This window comes from Symsagittifera roscoffensis, chromosome 4 (genome assembly GCF_963678635.1).
Source record: "Symsagittifera roscoffensis chromosome 4, txSymRosc1.1, whole genome shotgun sequence".
Classification (NCBI taxonomy): domain Eukaryota; kingdom Metazoa; phylum Xenacoelomorpha; order Acoela; family Convolutidae; genus Symsagittifera; species Symsagittifera roscoffensis.
In genome coordinates this window covers 5,328,434-5,347,606 of record NC_087065.1, presented here as the reverse complement: position 1 = coordinate 5,347,606, position 19,173 = coordinate 5,328,434, and the positions used below count along the sequence as shown (strand labels likewise).

Below are 19,173 nucleotides of genomic sequence, written 5' to 3'. Positions count from 1 at the left end.
CAAAGATTGTTGGCTTTGTTTCCACTTGTAAATGTTGTTCCGTTGTTAGTTTAATTCTTAAATGTCTGGCATGTTTGCCTAAAATTAACTTCTATCGAGACATACGAAAATATGATTTTTGGTAGACCTAGTTTTTTTCAACTTATTATTATTTTTTTTTTTATAATTTATGAAATCTTTCCGTCATCTTCCCGTCTTTAAATTATATGCTCTTCACGAACGAAATTGGTCCTTGACTCTATGAGTTATTTAAACAATCTTAATATGGAAATTCTGCCTCTCGGTTATACCTCTCTCCCCTCCCACTCAAATTTGTTGCCAATGCGTGTTTCTCAAATTTACGTCTAGTTACCTAGTTATCCTTGCGATAAGCAAGGGTATTGCAGTTGGATAATAGAGTTTTTTCCCGTAAATATTTTGTTCACCGGGACTCATGTTGACGCATATACCGTATTTTATAATTAGTTATAACACATTAAGCCTGGAGGTAACGAATACGCCTAGGACGACGGCAAAGGTCCTGAGCTCGAATCTGATCAGGTCCTGTTTTTTTTTTTTCAAACGGGAAATATTATATTTCGAAAAAAAATTTCGTCTTATTAAATATCTGCTTGAATTTTGTCAGCTTAGTTGCCACATCTTAGCTTGTAGTTCGAATCCGGTCGGGACATGTTTTTTTTAAAGTTGAGTTTTTGTGCTTTTTCGAATTATCGTCCGTCTGTTTATTTTTATCAGCTTATTTTTGTCGACTTAGCTCCCGTAGCCCAATTTTTTGGAAGGTTCAGTTTTCTTTCAAGTTGCTTTAACATCCATGCTTGACGACAAAGCCCGATAGTTCGATTCTAGTTGATACCTGTTTTTTTTTAGCTAAATGAAAATTTTCGGCTAGTTTAGATAATTTGTCCGCTTATTTTAATCGGCTAGTTTTGCTGTTTTTTTAAATTCGGCCTTGTAGCATTCCGAAAGCACCTTGGAAAGTTTCTAATGGTGCAGATAATTTTGTTCCAGATTTTTTTGGGCTTTTATTGCAATTTGAGTAAGTTATATTGACAAACGATTTTTTGAAGATTTTGTATAATTTTTGTTTCATTTGATTTTAATCATAGTCATTCTTTTTTGTAGCCCAAAGTGGTACCAAGTTCAGCTTTGCATCTGGGTTGACATTGTCTTTAACGAGGTGTACAGAGCTGATTTAAATAATCCGTAGAATTTGATGAAACCTGAAAATTAAGACTGTGTGTTTGTAGGCTGGAGATGGTGGCGGTCACTTCTGGCAGACATGATCCAGGCATCTGTGTGGCATTGGGGAACATTCTAGAGGAGGAGGACGAAAACGAAGCCTTCAAGATGTACAATGACGTAAGCACCGTCAAACTTATAAGCACCTCATTAAATGTCAATGAACGTAGTGAAAGCACTTATATATGTCGTGATGATTTTTCCCACTCTTTTAGGGTCACATGTTTTCGTGTCATATTTGAAGAAGTATGGTTTCACATGTATTTTTGAACCGTTTTTGAATTTTCGACTTTTCTCACAAACTACTTTAAAACTGAGACTCTGGGCTCAATCGACATAACAGGTTGTGTGAAGTTCTTCTGACCTCCGAAAAAAATATATTTATTTAGATTTTTGTTGACCTTGCTTTGCTTTTCTCGATAATTGTTCTAGAGTTCAATCAAAACAGGTTACTGGAAGCCTCCTTGCACAAACGGCTACGCCTGATTTTTTAAGTGAAAAGTTATAAAAAATAAAATTGTTGAAATTTTGGTCGTTTTTTGAAAGTCAATTTTTTTTTTGAAAATTATTCTGCCAGATCTTAAGTAAGTGCTTAATCGAGAAACCCGATCTTGATAGTTTTCTCTTCCTAAGCAGCCACGACCTAGTTTTTGCACTAAAAAGTTATGGCTTTGGAAGTTTTGACACTTTTTTCATTTTTTTATATCTTTTTTCATAAAAACTATCCTATCAAATCTAAGATAGAAGGTTCAATCGAAAGAAAAGGTTGCTAGAATTTTTCTGGTAGAAGCGTTGACTTTTGAATATTTTGTAAGACAAATTTGTTTGGAAAAATCCAATTTTTTAAAGAGTTTCGCTCTTCTCACTTATTTTAAGAAAAAACTCAGCTGCGGTTTTAGGGAAAGCAATATTTTTGAAATTATTCATTTCATCCCACATCAGTAAAACGAACTGAAAAAAACTATCAAACGGGTAACTCCAGTTTTAGCTGGAACCTTAGTGTTTTGCTCGATTTGTTCACACGTTTCAAAACAGATGAGCAACCGCTTATTTCGCATCTCGAAATGTATTCACATCTTGGCACTGCGTGTCTCGATTTGTTCAAAAATCCAATATGTAACTGTGGCTTGTCTACTACAAGCATTAAAGTTTGTTCGCGCTCTATTGTGGCTTGATTTTTTTCTAATTTAGCTCATTTTTGCAAAAGGATGGCAAACTCCACTATCGAAAGGGACCTTTACACAGCCAGTGTAAAAGTCACGAAAAGTCTGACCGAAATTTAGCTTCAAAAATGGATTTTCTTTGTGCTCTGGGAAAGATGGTTTTTGGAGCTTTATTTAAAGCTTCCTGGGCTTTAAAAAATTTCTGAATTTGATTTTAATTTTTTTGTAGGTTTTTCGTTTTTGGATTTAACTCGACGAAAGTTGTGTCCGAAAAATGAATAACTTACAAAAATCAAATTCAGAAACTTTGTTTTTGCCTTACTTTAATGTTCTACAAATTCGTATATTTCTCTCATAATACCACTTACAGAAACGCCACTACTTAGAGTAAAATTATTCCGAGCTTTATGTGGTCGGAAAATTCTGTTACTTGCACAGCAACCGCCTTTCCTTGTTAGTTTCCTTGCAAGTTTCTTGTTATTGGGAACTAGACTTCTTTCCCGCTAACAACTTTTTCTTACAAATCTGGAAGAAGTTGAACTTGCTTTATAATGGAACTTTAACAACTTAGAGGTTGCTTCCTACTTGGCCTAGAGGTAACACAGCAACCCTAAAGTCGGGGTTCGAGTATCGAACTGACCTTGTCTTTTTTCAGTATGTATGATTTGAAAATTTATTCGGTAAAAATTGAATTGTCGGATTATCGTTTGTCGGCGTAGTTGCCGCATTGCGGATTTTCCGGTTCTGTAAGTAAGTTTCATTGTTGTTACAATTGTTTCTTCTTGTACTTTCAGGGGGGACTTAAAACAGTTTGAAGTTTTTTTTTATAAAATCAATTTTTGTGGGCTCAAGTAGTGTTAACTCAGCTTTTGTCCCGTTGCTAATTTAATATTCAATGTTTTGCGTGCGATGTTTCCCTATAACGAATTTTAACCAAGACACGAAAGTTTTGGTAGACTTAGGTTTTTTCAAAGTTTTTTAGTTTTTTTTCGACTTTTTTGGTGTTTGTTGTATCGCAAGTGGTGTGAAGCTCCACATGGCCTCTGGTTTACGCTTGTGATATCTAAGCTTTTTCAAAAAGTCCGTTTCAATGTTAATTTGACGGTGTTTTTATTTCCAGAAAAAGTTCTGTTCGTTGATTAACTAAGCGACTAGCAGCAGATGGATTAGTGGATAGACGGGCTCATAGTCTTAGAAACTTCTATTGTTTGATTTTGCGTTGTGTTGTAGGCGTTCAAGGCGCTCCCGTCCAGCAGTGGGATCATAAAGTGGCTGGGCTCATACTACATAAAGATGCAGGTGTACGAGAAGGCCATCATGTACTTTGAGAAGGCTGCAGTCGCCCAGTGAGTGTCTTTATAAAGCTCTTTTCTGCTGGTTCTATTCAAGAAAACTTTCATGCCTGTATTATATCAGTATTGCGATTTATTTCTGTACTAAGTTTGCGTTAAAAAGTTAACAAAACTTACATTTTTTTTGTTTTTGTTTTATTATAAATTGAATTAGCCGAATTAAAATACTTCAAATTGAATTCCTAAATCTTGATTTTTTGAGATTAATTGTTCATTTCTAGGAACTCGAGATAGGGGAAATACTTAGACATCAAGTTATTAATTTTGAAAGTTCGCAGCTTTGGAAATGTATCTTTCATTGCTTAGGTTTTCAAACTTGAGTATTATGACCGCATTATATGTGATGTAACGAGTTTGTTGTCAGGCCGGCGAATGTGACCTGGCCTCACCACATAGCCAAGTGCTACAGACGAATAGGCAACTACCACAGGGCATTCGAGACATACAAGCTCATCCACAGACGATTCCCTGACAACATCGAATGTGAGTAGAGATCCTCGACATTTCTATATGAGCACTCGCTCATTTTGATTTTTATTTGGGTAAGTTTTTGAAATTTTTCAACGGTCTGTGAACGCATGCAGTGAAGAGGTTTTAATCGGTCGTGATCATTTTTTCGCTTTTTTTTTCGCAGGATTTTGTTCACGCCGTGGTCTAACTTTGAGTTCTTTTCAAGTTCATTTCAATTTTAGTTGCCTAACGGAAGGTCTTTTGCTCTTTCCAATTAATACAGCGGAAATGGCGCAAAATTTGTAGTTTCGTAAGTGGACTCTAATTTTAAGATTTTGTAGCGAAATAGAAAACTAAAGGGTTGATCCACTTTTCTCAAATTGGGTCAATTTCATCAAGAAAATGTCAATCATAAATTTTTCTTGAATTTCAAAGAGACTTCAGGCCCCCTTTTTTTGTTTTTTTTTGTGTGTGTTCATTGACGCTTTTTCAGCTAATTGTTGGCCATGTTTATACTCTTTTAAAGCCAATTTCTGAACAATTTACAAGAATAACTGAATTACTATAGTAATTGGCTTTGTATTGAGTTAGATCATTTAGTGAGGTCAACAATTTAATTGAGGTCAAATCTTTCACTGCATTTTTGTATCAAATATAGTCATTTAATGCTTAAAAAGTGAAAAAATATATTGCCCATATTTACTGATATTTTTGCTGTAGCGTATGTTTACGTTAAGTTTAGAGCAATTTTTTTTTCTCAAATTTGAATGCTCATTGACCATTTTAGGTTTGATATATTTGAATTTCTTTTTAATTAAAATTCAAACGCTAAAAGGATGGTGAATTCCTCTCTCTAATAACGAAATTGCAATTGGCTCGAAAAAGCGTGATTATGCACGCGATATGCAAGCGTTATCAAATCGGAATATTGGCTTTCTTCAGGTAAATAACTTTTTGAACTAAATCACTTCAGATAAAATTGAGGCGTTAATCCGCATACGGGGAGAGATAACGAATCGAGAACAGAAAACTCTCTATGTCCAACTATCTTTATTAGACTTCAGTTTGTCTTCTTATTTTTTGTCGGCTTAGTTGCCACAACCTTGAATATTTTTGAATAAAGCGTTTTTTACTTTAATTTAAAATAATTTCAAAGCTTTCAGCCTATTTGCAAGTAATTACTCAATTTTTTGTTGATATTTCATATTTAAAACTGTTTTTGGAATTTTTTTGTTCGTTTTTTATTCAGTCTTCGCATTCTTGTTTTATTCAGAAAAAAAAGCAATAAATGAGGCTCTCTCTCAAACTGTGGACCTGATATGATCTCGTATATCTAAATCAATCTTGTAATCTATCAGTTTATATTTATTTGCTCTGACTGAGTTTTGTGTTGCAGGCCTCGAATGTCTGGTGCAGCTGTCGAACGACCTTGGCCTGAAGAAGGAGCACGAGGAGTACTCCAAACAGCTGAAGAAGGCACACAAGTCCATAGAGATCAAGGAACAGGTCAGACCATCTACCGTCCTTGCACTTTGAGAACAATTTGGGATCTTTTCTTATCTTCTTGCTCACATTTGACTTTCAAAGTTGAATGAGATAGCGAATTTTTTGTTTCTCATAACCTTATGACCGAAAAGCCTGGAAGTAAAAAAAATAATACAAAATGAGTATATTCTTTTTCTATACAGAATTTTGTGAAAAGGGTGTTTATTTAGTATGATTCTGATATTTAAACGTGTATAAAAGTCAAAAAGAACGAATTATTGTTTTCATTGTATTTGTTAATTAACTGACGACGTTTTGAACTTTCTTTTTCTTCAGATTGGCAAACATTCCGTATACATTAAGAAATAAGTTGCCGAGCTTTCGATTGTTTTGAACGAGTTTTCGACGAAGCGAGATGAAGCTGGATTCTAGTTTTTTCAAGGAGTATAGTTTTTAAATTTTTGCTGCTCATGTGTTGATCACAATGCCGATCGAAGCCCGTTTTTTTACTTGAAATAAATTTTTGATAAATCGGCGATATATACATTAGTAAGAACTTCTGAGAGTGACTCATGGACAATTGAACAGATACAAGTGGTTCAATATTGCAGGTTATGTTTCTCTTAAAAGAGTTTGGCGTAGTCCGTTAGACAGAAAAAACTAAGCCTGAGGTCCAATTTTCGCATAGACATCACGATTTTTACACGGATTAGCCGAGACGGTTTTTCAGTATGATTTTCGGCTAGTAGATTACATTCCGACTAGCCGAAAATTAATATTGTTATGCAGCATAACATACAGATTGTCATTGTTGTTATGCAATAGTTACGTAATTAGGATGTAATTTACGTTATTCTGATGCAATTTCGGCGTCAGATATGGCGGTTTGTTTAACATCCGCAGTTTTCAAGTTGTGCTGTTTTGTTGTGTAGAGAATAGCGAGTGGCAGTAGCAGACGAGGAAGTGGAGTGGGCATGCATGGCATGAACAGCACAGCTCCTGCGGGTGGATCTGCGGCTGCCGGAAGAATGCTGGCGGACAACAACACCAGCTTCGGACTCAGCGACGGCACGCCCTCTCGCGAGGGAAGCGGAGGCAGTGGACGCAATATCCCCAGGTTACCATCAATACCATCAATTTTTACCCCCACTCATTTTAATACTTAATGAACAGGATGAGTTTTCACTGTTTTTAAATCGTTTTCGTTTTTTCAGGAAATCTTGAAATTTGTAATACAATTTTCAGAAATTTTGTTAAATCGTTGATTGTTTTGGAGTTTCTGTAAAGGTACCTAAAAGGTATCCAGAACTGGTTTTCACGTTTTTTTTTTTTTCGTAAATCAATCGGAAGCTTCAATCGATTAGGTTTTAAGAAAATTGTAGACTTAAAACGAGCTCACCTGACTTTCTGGGTATGTAACCTGGGTATCCAAAGAGGCAGAATTTAGAGCCAAATAAACTAGTCTTTATTCCTTAAAAGTAGACACGAAACTAAGAAGCATGCGTTTTTTGTCTATAGTTATAATTTGTTTCAGCTAGAGAGCGTAATGTTTTAATATGAAGTCCAATTTTTTCAACTCAACTCGCAAATAAAAGTACTTGAGGCTAATGTTTCACGATTATCTAGAGACCATGATGCAGATGCAAGCATATGAGACTCTTAACCTCCAGTTTGGGAGGTTTGACTCCGGTATATATCAAAAGTTGTATTTTAAGTATTGGCAATTATGTTCCATCTTTTGTATCTGCTATACTTGCGGCTAGTGTTCGACAATTGTTAAGCGAACATGGCACAGATGCGACGACGCGAGACTCTCACTCTCAATGATGGGTTTCGGGTGGGTCTTGTGTAAATAGGTAAAACAAGAAAGAAAAATGAAATTTTCAACTTGCTCCGGAATCGAAACCCCATCCTGGGGTGACGACGCGAGACTCTTACTCTCCAGGATGGGGTTTCGATCCCGGAGCAAGTTGAAAGTTTCATTTTTCTTACTTGTTTTCCCTATTTACACAAGCGAAGCATAGTGTATTATTACGGAAAAAATTTCTAACCTAATTCGAAAATAAAAATGCTCAATTAGTGGCATTTTTGGTATATTTCAGTTTGATAATATTTGAGCCTATTTAAGCATACGCAATTTAAAAGCATATATTGCTGCTAAAATTTTGGCGAGTGTTAGGTCCTGTTTGAAAAGAAACAGGTATGAAAATGTATGGGTTTTGTTTTTTTGTTGTTTTTTGCCACCCTTTGAAAAATTTTTTGCATTTTTCGCAGAAATTTGAATTTTTCAAAAACTACTGAGCCAGTTTTCAAAAAAAAGGCACCAATAGAAAAACCGGCCGCTCTTCTATGTGCCTGCATATTTTGCAGGTATCTTTTCATTTTACTAGAGTTTCAACGGCCTTCGAAAGTTTCAGTAGATATTTTTGACCTAATTGTTTCAAATTTTTTCATTTTCTCAAATATTAAATGCAGAAATCAAAGACGAGGATTTCAATCAAAAGAACAAATTATGGGGATCTCTCTTTCTCAAGCGGTTATTCACTAAATTTGGATTAAAAAAAGTTATGGCCTCAAATGAGCTTTTTTTGACATCTTGTTAATTTTTAAAATTTTTGTCTTTTCTCAAAAACTACCCTGCTACATCGGAGATAAAGTATTCAACCGATATAAAAACAAGCAGTTTTGCTTGTCTTCTCATTGAAACTATTATGGTGCTTAGATTTTCCCTGCGCAATCTGTTTATCCCTATTTATTTGTAGAAAAGCTGATATGGACTTCGGAAAAATCCATTTTTTGATATTTTTATCGTTCTAAAGAAATTTTATCACTATTCTCGAAAACTACTAGCAAAATCTGATATCAGTTGTTCAATCTCAAGATCAGGGCGTGGACGTCATCCCTGCATAATGCATAAGAGGCTATTCCCATGCTTTAGTAGATAAATTTTGATGGGTATAGGAAAAGTCAAACTTTTGAATTTTTGATCCTTTTGGAATCTTTTTACTTTTTTCGAAAACTACCCAGCCAAATTCGAGATGAAGACTTCAATTGAAAGAGCGGGTAGTAGTTTTCCCTTTTAAATAATCGGCTCATCTCCTACTTAAGCAGATAAATCTCTGGGTTTTGCGTCAAGTCCATGTTTTTGAAAATTACGAATTTCCGTATCAGTACAATATTTGATTATAAATATTAAAACAAGTGTATACAGCATTAGCTGCGCCTCTAGTTTACTTCTAAATGACCGTGGAGCAAATATGAGTACGGGAGACTCCTAGTTAACTGGTCGGAGATTCAAATCCGTAACATTGATAAAATTTTGGTCGCATTTTTGCTGCGTAGCATTGGCAATTTGATACAAGCAGTAGCTGCTTTATTGGTTACTAGTGTTAAAAAAGCTAAAAGCGGTCGTGGAGCAGATGTGAGAACGTGATATTCCTAGTCTCCCCAAAAAAGTTCTCAATGTGTATTTTTTGATCTTTTCCTGATTTCACTTTGTTTTGACTGTTTGGAGCTCTTTTTTGCATTTTCCTCGCTTGTGTTTGCAACGTGCAGCTTCGTCTCTGTGTTCAATTTGACTATTCTGTATTGTTTTTAGGAGCCACAAGAGAGGTGGACTGGCATCCACGCTTCCCCCCAGTGGGGCTGGCTCCTTCGAAGACCCGGCTCTTGCCAGATTAGGCAGTGCCGGTAGCACTCGGGGGGCACTCCCAGGGTCCGAGCTCAGTGTGCACGATGCAGACGCCAGGATTAACTACCAGGAGCGTCCAAAGACAGCGGCCAAAAAGCCGATGAAACAGCAAGACGAATTTGCAGATGAGGAATTGGGAGATGATTTGCTGCCCGAATAGACTTATTTACTGGGTTCATTAATAAGTGAGTTATTTTCAAATTGTGAATGGTAATAATGAAAATGCAATGATATCACCTTTGTGTAGATTTTGTAAAATCCATGTAATTAGCCATGTTTTGCCTGTAGTGAACCTGTAAATAGTGTTAAATATGTGTAAACTAATTAAAAGTACAATTCAACTTTCTTTCTCCGGGTTCATGATTGGCGGTTTTCTATGCGCTAACGATATATTGTTCTCATGCGTTGAAAGTTTGCCATTTCAGTCTTTCAAAAGTCTGAACGCTTTAAAAATCAATTCCTTTTAAGGTCTTGATGATTTTTTTGAATTTCTTTTCAGTAAAAATGCCGTTAACTACAGAAGTTCACTCATGCATATAAATGCATTTTTGATTGCCCCTAAGTATGTATGTACTTTTTGAGTTATATTCCAGCTTGAGTTATCTGCTAAAAGTTGAGTGAATAGCGTTCTTCTTAAATGCTTGGGCGTTCTCATCATTTTAGAGTGTAGTATCTGATATTTGTTAAGATGCAGGTAATTGAGTTTCAAGATACGAACAGAATGTAGTGAAGACTTATATAGGTCTTGGTGATTTTTTTTAAAATTTGTTTTTAAAAAAAATCTTGAAATGTTTTATTAATTACAGATTTGCCTTCATACAAATTGATACGTTTATGAATGCACAGGTAGATATGCACTTTTGTATAAATGCATTTTTTGAGTTCAAATGAAATGCATCTGATAAAATTTAATAAAATGCGCTCTCAACGTGAAATACGAACCTTAAAATTGTTGGCAAAAAAATTCAACGAGTTTCCAGCGCAAGATAAATTTTAGCTATTGATCCATTTATCTGAAATTGGGTCAATTGTATCAAAAAGATGCAATCTTGAATTGTTTAAAAATTCAAGAGCTTCTAGGTCATATATTTTTTCCTTGAAAAAGTGAAATTAAAAATTTTTACGTGCGTTCATGGACCTGCTTTCAACTGTCTGTTGACTGTTTTCAAAAAAGGGGCAATTTTGAACTTGGTTTGTAATTCAAACAGCAGTAAGGCCAAATATTTTTGTTTTAAAAATCAAAGTTTGATGCTTTCTTTGAAAAAAGTCAATTTTTTTTTCATTTCATTGCATTCATTGACTCTTTTCAGCTGTCTGTTATGTTTTTGTCTCATAAAAACAGGTTTTATTTAAAAAAAAGGGAACGGGTTTTTTTTAGTTTTTTGGGACGCTTTCAAATTTTTTTCACTTTTTAAAAAATTAGTTTTTCTCGAAAACTAACCTACCGATTTTCAATAAAGAGGTAGCAATGTGGCGTCCGCCCACTACCCTGTAGGCCTGGGTAAATCCCTGGCCTCTCTTTACATTACCCAACTTCCTACAGCCTTCGAAAAAGCGTGTGGAGCGAATTTAAGACCCATATTTTTTGTTTTATTAAAACATTTTTTTCAGAAAACAACCTAAATCTGAAATTTTGGGTTTAATGGAGAGAAAAATTTGTGAAAACTTCCTCTGGATATGCGGTTTTGACCAAAGTGATTTGAGAAAATCAAACTTTGGATTGTTTGACCGTTTTTTGAAAATTTTTGAGTCAATTTTTTGAAATTTTGAGTCAAATGTTTTGATACTATACTTTCAAGTCTGCAGTTTTGGTTCAAAAATTAGAAGAATTTACGGGAAGTTCACCTTTATAATCAATTACTCTCAATATGACCTTTATAGTAAATTACTTTTTACTAACATGTATGGCCTTCAGAATAGTCATATTTTTGATTTTTTGGACGTTTTTTTTTCTGTTTTTTTTTCAAAAACGACCCTCTCAAAATTGAGATTTTGGTTTAAATCAAAATAAAGTTTTAAGCAAAGCTCTCCGGTGAAAGCCCTCACGTCCAAGTTTTCTAAGAAAAAAGTTATGGCCTTCAGAAATGTCCATGTTTTGATTTCTTGTCCGTTTTTTGAAACTTTTTGACTCTATCACAAACATTTTTACTCATAGTTTAATAAAATAACAATATTTTAATAAAGCTCCCCTGTGTAAGCCCTCACGTCAAAATTTTATAAGAAAAAAGTTATGGCCTTCAGAAATGTCCATGTTTTGATTTCTTGTCCGTTTTTTGAAACTTTTTGACTCTATCACAAACATTTTCACTCATATTTTAATAAAGTAACAATTAGGGAAGGTTCTGGATGAAGTCCAATTTTTGATTTTTTGAAATTACCAATTTCAATGCGCATCAGTATAACCAAGTCAAAAATTATCAAACAGGTACTTCCAGCTTTAGCTGAGCCTCTAGGATGTTTTTATTTTATAATATTTTCTTTGCTATAAAAAATCTTGTGCACTAAAGATTTCACTTTGCTATTTTGTTGCTTTATTCACCTCAAAATCGATCGTTAAAATAGCGGAATTATTTAAGATGCAATTGTAGACTTTTTTTCATAACACAAAACTTTCCAGTAAATTTTTGGCTCGATGGACGTCTATCCATAATTTGTCCGCTGAGTAATGTTTGATAAATTTTGGTTTACCTCTTTTAACACTGGGCATAACCTTTTCCGCACATTGAACACAATTGAAGACATACGTATATAGGTGTGGTGATTTCGATTTTTGTCAGATAGCTTTTAACGTCTTGGTGGCTTCCGTCTCGTTTTCTGCGCGCTTGCTTGCAATGTCAAGTTTTTGATTGAGCGCAAAAATCAAAAACCTTAAACTTTTTCTGTAGGCGCCTTTGTCGCCAATATAACATAAACTGAGGGCGAAGCGCGCACCGGAAAAATCCATTTTTTTGTCAAAATATTTCAAAAAGTGCCCAAAAACGCTGTTTTTTTGGCGAGTTTTTTTTTAAATTTTTCCTGCAGCGCAGAAAATGTATGACAAAATAGGTTCCTTAGAGTATTGTCGGAGAGCTCCGAAAATCAAGTTGGTCGACCTAAAAAAGGGTCCGCAAAATTTTCAAAACTTTTCGAAAAACCGCCTCCCTAGAAAAATTTCTGTGTACGCCACTGGTTAGTGATTAAGTTTTTTTCGGAAAGCTTCTGTTTTAATGCATGTGGGCTCAAGTATTTACTGGTACTGCGTTTCAGTTTTTCTTCTGATGAAAGTTCGAAACTCAATGATCTCAATTGGCATGTTCTCAGAGAGGAGACAAACCGAGGAATTTATTTCAGACTTAAGTGGATCTAGGCTTCTTTGACTCGTTTTTGCAATTTTTTTCGACTTTCATCTTAGTTCCATCTAGTTTGCCTTTTGTCTTATTTTATCATAGACCCTTCTAGTTTGCCATCATGTTTTTATGTCGTATCTGTGGTGCAGTTATTTGCTTCGAAAAATTCTTCAAATTATGAAAAATTGATTTTTAGTTAAAGGACGTTTTCCATCCACCCATCTGATACCGAAGTTCAAAGTAACAAATAATGATAGCAGCATTTTTCAATCAACTGTCAAATTTAAAATAAAACAATCGAAGTCGCCTGAAATTTTTTTAAGCTCTTCACACTGAAGATTCTTTACGAGTATCAAGAAGCGCCCAAATTTTTTCAATTAAAAAAGATTTTTTGCCAAAAATTCTTAAACAAAAAGTTGTGTGTGTGACCGAAAAAAAAAGCTCAATTTTGATGGTTATTTTCTTACACTAATATTAAAGAATCAATTATGATCAACTCGAGAAACTCACAAATATCAATTTGATTGATTGGCTCTATTAATCTCGGAAACAAAAAGACAATGTGGGAAACCGCGAAATAAAGTCATGGGCTCATGTGCTGTTTTCTAAGATTTCGCGGTATCCCAAAAATGACTCGTAGAGACATCATCAATTGCATTTGATGCCGAGCTTAGTTGTGCAGCTTTTCAGTTGTGATTTCATTTTCCTAAAGATACTTAAAACCTTATGTGTCTGAAAAACTGCTATAGGTATTTCACTTTCCGGGCCAACACTGCTCAAATTATGGAGTCTATCTAAATTTTGGAAATTAATTGCAACAAATGTCTAGGGTTAAATTTATTGCAAAAAAACCTACAGTTTTTTTTATTGAATTTAAATATCCTTTATTTGTGTATTGTATTGCGGGTACGCTTCCTTGTGTTCATTAAAAAAAAATTTTGCAAGCAACAGTTTTAACGTACACGGATTCGGTGCGCAAGCCTCATTAAAAACAACGCCAAAAAAATTTGTTCAAAAATACGCGACCAAGAATTGATGGAAAAAAGCTTGTGCGCGGAGTCCGTGTAATCATAAGCTTGAAAATTTGTCATGCAAAAAAAACTAACTTAAGCCTCGTAATGTTTGTTTGGTTTACTTCTGGATGTTTATTTTTAAAAAAAGATTAAATGGTCTATCTTACATTCGAAGCAACTCGTTTTGTTTTTTTTTTGTTCCGATTGCAGCAAATTTGATAAGCATTGTTTTGCAGCTTTTTTTATAAAATTGGTTTTCGGTTTTTTTTTCTTCAAAATCACGTTTTAGCTGTTCCACCTTCAGGCAATTCCTAATTTCGAAAAATATTTCTGCAAAATTTATTTATCATTTTAATTAATTCCTCGATGAGCATTTGAAAATCAGTTTTTTAATGTATACGAACACCTAAAGACCAGAAAAAAAGAATATCATTTTGTTTTACACTATCATATTGAATAGTGTGCGTGTTTTTGTATTTTTTTCTCCGCAAAAATATTAGTTGTTTTTATTGGTGTTTACAGTAATTGTCTTTTGATTATGTCATGCTGATAGTTAGTTAGTTCGTTCGAAGCATTTTGATATTTTCTGAGGTCATTTGAATTTGCGTTCCTCTCTGTCCTAATAACAGCTTCATCTCCGTAAAAAAACCAACTTTGAGAGGATATTGAAATGATGAACAAAAGAAGGCTCAATTTTAAGCCACGAAGGTCACAGAACCTCAAAAATTGCGCATTTAATTTGTTTCTGCTTATGAAACAATTTGCTTTCTGTTCGGCAAATGAAATTTTTTGATTACACTTATGGGTCTTCTGAAGCCGTAGCTGTTATACTTTAACAGAATTTCATCATGTCTCACTGTATCAAACTTTTTGTTTCAAACTTTAAAAAAAATTTTGAGTTTTTTCACGCTCATTGCCCCAAATCGTTCTAATTTTTTTAGTTAGCGATAGTATGGAACCAAAAGTACCACGTCTACTACAAAAGCCATTTCAGTGGAGGCAAAACTTTCATTGAGGCCAAGAATTTAATAATATCCTTCTGTAATTTTTCCAATGACTGACAACAATGAGATTGCCCTGAAGTTCGACGCATTTATTTTAGTCTTCCTTCTTTATGTCACGATAGTGTTTTGGCAGTCTTTAATTAATGCTTTTTGATCATTTTTAATTTAATAACTGATGATAAATAATCAGGTTTTTCTAACTATATGATTCGAAAAGGACACTATAGTGGTCTGAAACTGAAGTCTCAAAAAGATTTAACTCAACTTCACATCCATAAAAAATTCTTGTCACCAAAATTTTTTTTTCTGTTAGTTTGGAAAGTAACGGAGTAATTGAACTGTTCATTTGTTTCACAATTTTTTTTCAAAACAATCTAGAGTCTACTTTATTATCATTGATTTCAAAAATTTTCCCAGTTCTTGTCCAGAAATTGGGCTCAAAGCTTCGACCGCAATTGGTTTTTGTTTCAGTTTTCTTTGGTGCCGTTCTAAATTTTATTGCCATTTTTTCGCTCATACTCTTCTAGAAATTTCCAAGTTTTTTATTATAATTTTTTGGCCCTACAAATTTGCATTTGTTTTATGTTTCCTTCTCAACTCATTAACTAATTGGAAGCGCAGTTTGGTGGAAAAATCTAATCAATAATAATTTAGAAGAACTGTATTGTTTTTGACAGTCTTCTGTTTTAGCTTTCGTTATAAGAGATTTCACTAGAATTCTTGGCTTAAGATGTCTTTCACGCGTTTCAGTCTGTCTTTTTTTGTTGTTTTTTTTAATTGCTGCCTTGGTTTTTTCGCTTTTGACCCAACCTATCTGTTTTTTTTTTAATTTTGTTTTCTCAGGTAGAAAACTGTTCATGTTTTTCATAAAAATTTTCAAAAATTGAAAAAAGTATACGCATAGTTCGCGCTGCCCAAAGTTTCTTCAGAGCTTTCTGGATCTGATATTGGCAAATCTTTCAGTAAATTGACAAACTTCACATCCAAGGGTTTATTCTATTTCCTCAATTTAATAACTGATGATAAATTAATCAGGTTTTTCTAACTATATGATTCGAAAAGGACACTAAAGTGGTCTGAAACTGAAGTCTCAAAAAGATTGCTTGACAAAATTGCCAATCAATGACTTTGTTTTTGCTGTATCTTTTGTTGGCTTCATAATAATACACAAATTTCACGAGCTGATTGCCAGAGTGTTCGATAAGTTCGAGTGTTCGAGTGTTCGACTATTGCTCGCAGACGACATTTGGCAGCTTTTCAAAAAGCAATATTTCGCTAGATAGCATTTTGCCAAAATCTTGGACAATTAGATTAAAACTGTAAAAACAGCATCTGCTAATGTTAATGTTGAATTGAGTACGGAATGTTTATCAAACTATCGAGCGCTGAATAAATTGCCTCACGAAGAAATGTAGCTGTTTCTCGTTGACTTGAATTTTATATAGCAATGAAGTAGAATTGTTTGATACAACCGTTTGCCCAGTTTAAATCAGTTATTTGTCCTTGCGATTAAGAAGTTTTATCAAATCGGATTTGATTTTTTTCGAGATATCAACAAGTTTAACAAAATCAATTGAATCACTTATGATGCTGCTATGCTGCTGACATGCTCAATTTCATTAAAATTCAAATTTAACTCTGGGGTATTAGTTACTGCTCATGCTATATTCAGAACTCAAATCAGCGTGTGTAAAAAAAATAGATATTCGTTTTCTTCTGATAGTTTTTTGGCTTCGTGGTTGTCGATTTAGGCTCTATCTGTTGAAATCCCAAATTATCTAGTCTATTTTGCGTACGCTAGCTCTATAGCTATCGTGGATCCTATGTGGGTGTTACATGAACCAGTTCCTGTATAACTGTTGACGAAAGTTTTTGGCTTGGGGTAATTTCATTCGGTCAGCTTTCCGTGATTGAAATAATTGTTTTTAACAAACCATTTTTTTCAACGCCTTGAAAATATCGACTGCCTGAAATCAAAATTTAAAAAATTTAAGTCCAAACTATAGGTTTTGGCAAAAGAATATAATGAAAAACTATCAACTTTGGACAGTTTCAAATACCAAGTGAGAAAACTCAAGTTACGATATTAAAACAACCGATTAGTTTAGTTAGCTAGCCTCATTTCAATTTGGAAGAATTCTGTTGTGTGGGATAATATTTTTAAATCACGCATAAATAGTTCGCGTTACGCTTTCAGCATTATGAACAAAATCTAAAAAGCGCGCATAACTTAGTCCAGAACATGACCAAACTGGCAATACTCGGGGGGGGGGGATTAAACTAAGATGGGGGGGGGGGTAAATTGAGGAGGGGTAAACTGTGGGGGTGGGGGTGAACTGGAGGGGGGGTGTAAATCATAAACCCCCTCCACCAAAGTCTACCAATAATTAACCGCATTAAGGGGGGCGAATGGCGGTTGTGGTAAACTGGCAGGGAGGTGGGGTTGGTAATGAGTGTGTGTGTGTGTGTGGTGGGGGGGGGGGGGTGTGTTTGGGAAAACGGAAAACGGGGGATTTTGATGGATTTTAATCGATTATTTTTGTAATTTTATTGATACTGACTATAAAATGACAATATAATCGATTATCATCCATGGAACTCCAGTGCGAGTAGATGCGGAGCCTAAAAATGCATGCTTCTAATTCATGATTGAATGATATGGAAATGCGGAGTGCGGTCTGTATTTAGACAACCGCGTATTCATACTCGTCAGTAAGCAGACAAAGTACTGTATTAACCAAGAAGAATCGAGATTAGGAAGCAATTTTACGAAATAAATAATTATGATTTATTTATTTCTTCCTTGTCTCGATTCTGATTGGTTAATACAGTATTTGTCTGCTTACTGACGAGTATGAATACGCGGTTGTCTAGATACTGCTTCGTAACCTGAAATACGTTCGTGTTCGTGGAGGCAAATCAACGCACACATGCAAACTTTTAAGACAACCCAATCATGTGTTCCGCAGATGCATGCAGTTTTGTAGTCATACAAAACTATTGATCAATCAAGTTAACATCCTTCTCCCCGAATAGACCAAGTTAAGTTTTTCCACCCTCGCGATAAATTAACAATATATTTGCTAAGTGCAGCGTGTAGAATGCTCAATACTAATTGGCTGAAAAGTCGAACTCAAATTCAAGTTAACGTCCTCCAACCCCCCCCCCCTTACCAAAACGGCTTAGTTTCTAAGCCTAATTTGGTCCTTAATAATCAGTCATTCATCAGCCCCTACAGAAGATTACTCGCCGTGGATGGCAATAACTTTTTTTTACCAAGAAGTTGCTATTTTATGACGAAGATCTGGCTGGTCAAATCCTTGTAGTTTATGATGAACTGACGTTTCGCAAAATAGCTCATCATGCAATTTCGAACAGGAGGCGATAATCCGTCTAGAAGCAGAAACAGATGTGGCGGCACCCAACAGATGTGGCGTAATTGGTGCTCAGACAGTTTTGAAAGATTTGTATGATACCGGATCTTTTCTGGATCTGTTGTGCCAATAGGTACATTGCTGGACACAATTTCTAATTTGATTCTATCTCGAGTAGACTTTATTAATTCTAGAAAAAATGTTTGTGCAGCCAATACTGGGGAAAAACCCAACCAAGTTCTGCTTGATTTTAGAAAAACCCAACCAAGCTCTCAAAATGAGAAGCAAGGATCTGTTAATGATTTAGTGTTACTGATATGTAAGATTAGTGGTATAGATTATATAGATTATAGATGACTCCAGTAGCATGAGCGGAAAATTTTTCTGGGGGGCGGTTTTTTTCGAAAAACTTTGAAAATTTTGTCGACCTTTTTTTCTTTTTTTCTTTGGATGGAAAACATTGGCAGCCAGAATTGAGGGGGGGGGGGGGGGGGGGGAGCAGTCGCCCTCTCTCTTTCGGCACGCTATTGGAAGAGTCAGAATATAGCTGAGTCAGAGGAGACAGTTAACATTCGGCCGATGTTTTAACAAGCATAATCACTGAATAGTGCAATGCTCGGATAATTATCAGAGCATTGAATTATTCAGTCAGTGTGCTTATGAAAACATCGGCCGAATTAAGTCACTCCAAACAAACTTTGGTGATGGAAGCAGTGTACCTGAAAATGACCATGGAAAGAAAACTACTGTTTTTATGAAAAAAGCTAGATTTGGTTTCGAAAAAGCCAGAGTCGTAATCTTCTACTTTAAAAAGATTAATTGAAATAAGCATGAAAGAAACATCAATATGTGATCCCCTCTCTTAATAGTTTAAATTTTGCTGTTCGTGGATGGCGCTTTTAAACGCACCATAACGGCATCTGGGTCACTTCTTATCTTAATCCCCAAGTAATGCCCCATTAATCCCCGTACAGTTATGCCACTAAAAACCAGATTTGAGTTGATTGAAAATGTATATTAATGCTACATTGTTGGCAAAATCTTTTTCGTTCAACAAAACTGAGCGAAGTTAAACC

The 19,173-nt window shown here is 34.9% G+C and overlaps 1 protein-coding gene across 1 annotated transcript in view; it reads left to right on the top strand.

Moving 5' to 3' along the window:
• The window catches only part of LOC134843568 (intraflagellar transport protein 88 homolog), a 519,299-nt gene extending 509,497 nt beyond the window's left edge, over nt 1-9,802 (top strand). Inside the window, exons 13-18 of the mRNA XM_063859692.1 lie at nt 1,248-1,359; nt 3,633-3,748; nt 4,119-4,237; nt 5,601-5,710; nt 6,622-6,806; nt 9,288-9,802. Coding sequence (XP_063715762.1) covers nt 1,248-1,359; nt 3,633-3,748; nt 4,119-4,237; nt 5,601-5,710; nt 6,622-6,806; nt 9,288-9,540 — 895 coding nt within the window. The 3' untranslated portion in view covers nt 9,541-9,802. The remainder of the gene's footprint in view (nt 1-1,247; nt 1,360-3,632; nt 3,749-4,118; nt 4,238-5,600; nt 5,711-6,621; nt 6,807-9,287) is intronic.
• The last annotated feature ends 9,371 nt before the right edge of the window (nt 9,803-19,173 follow it).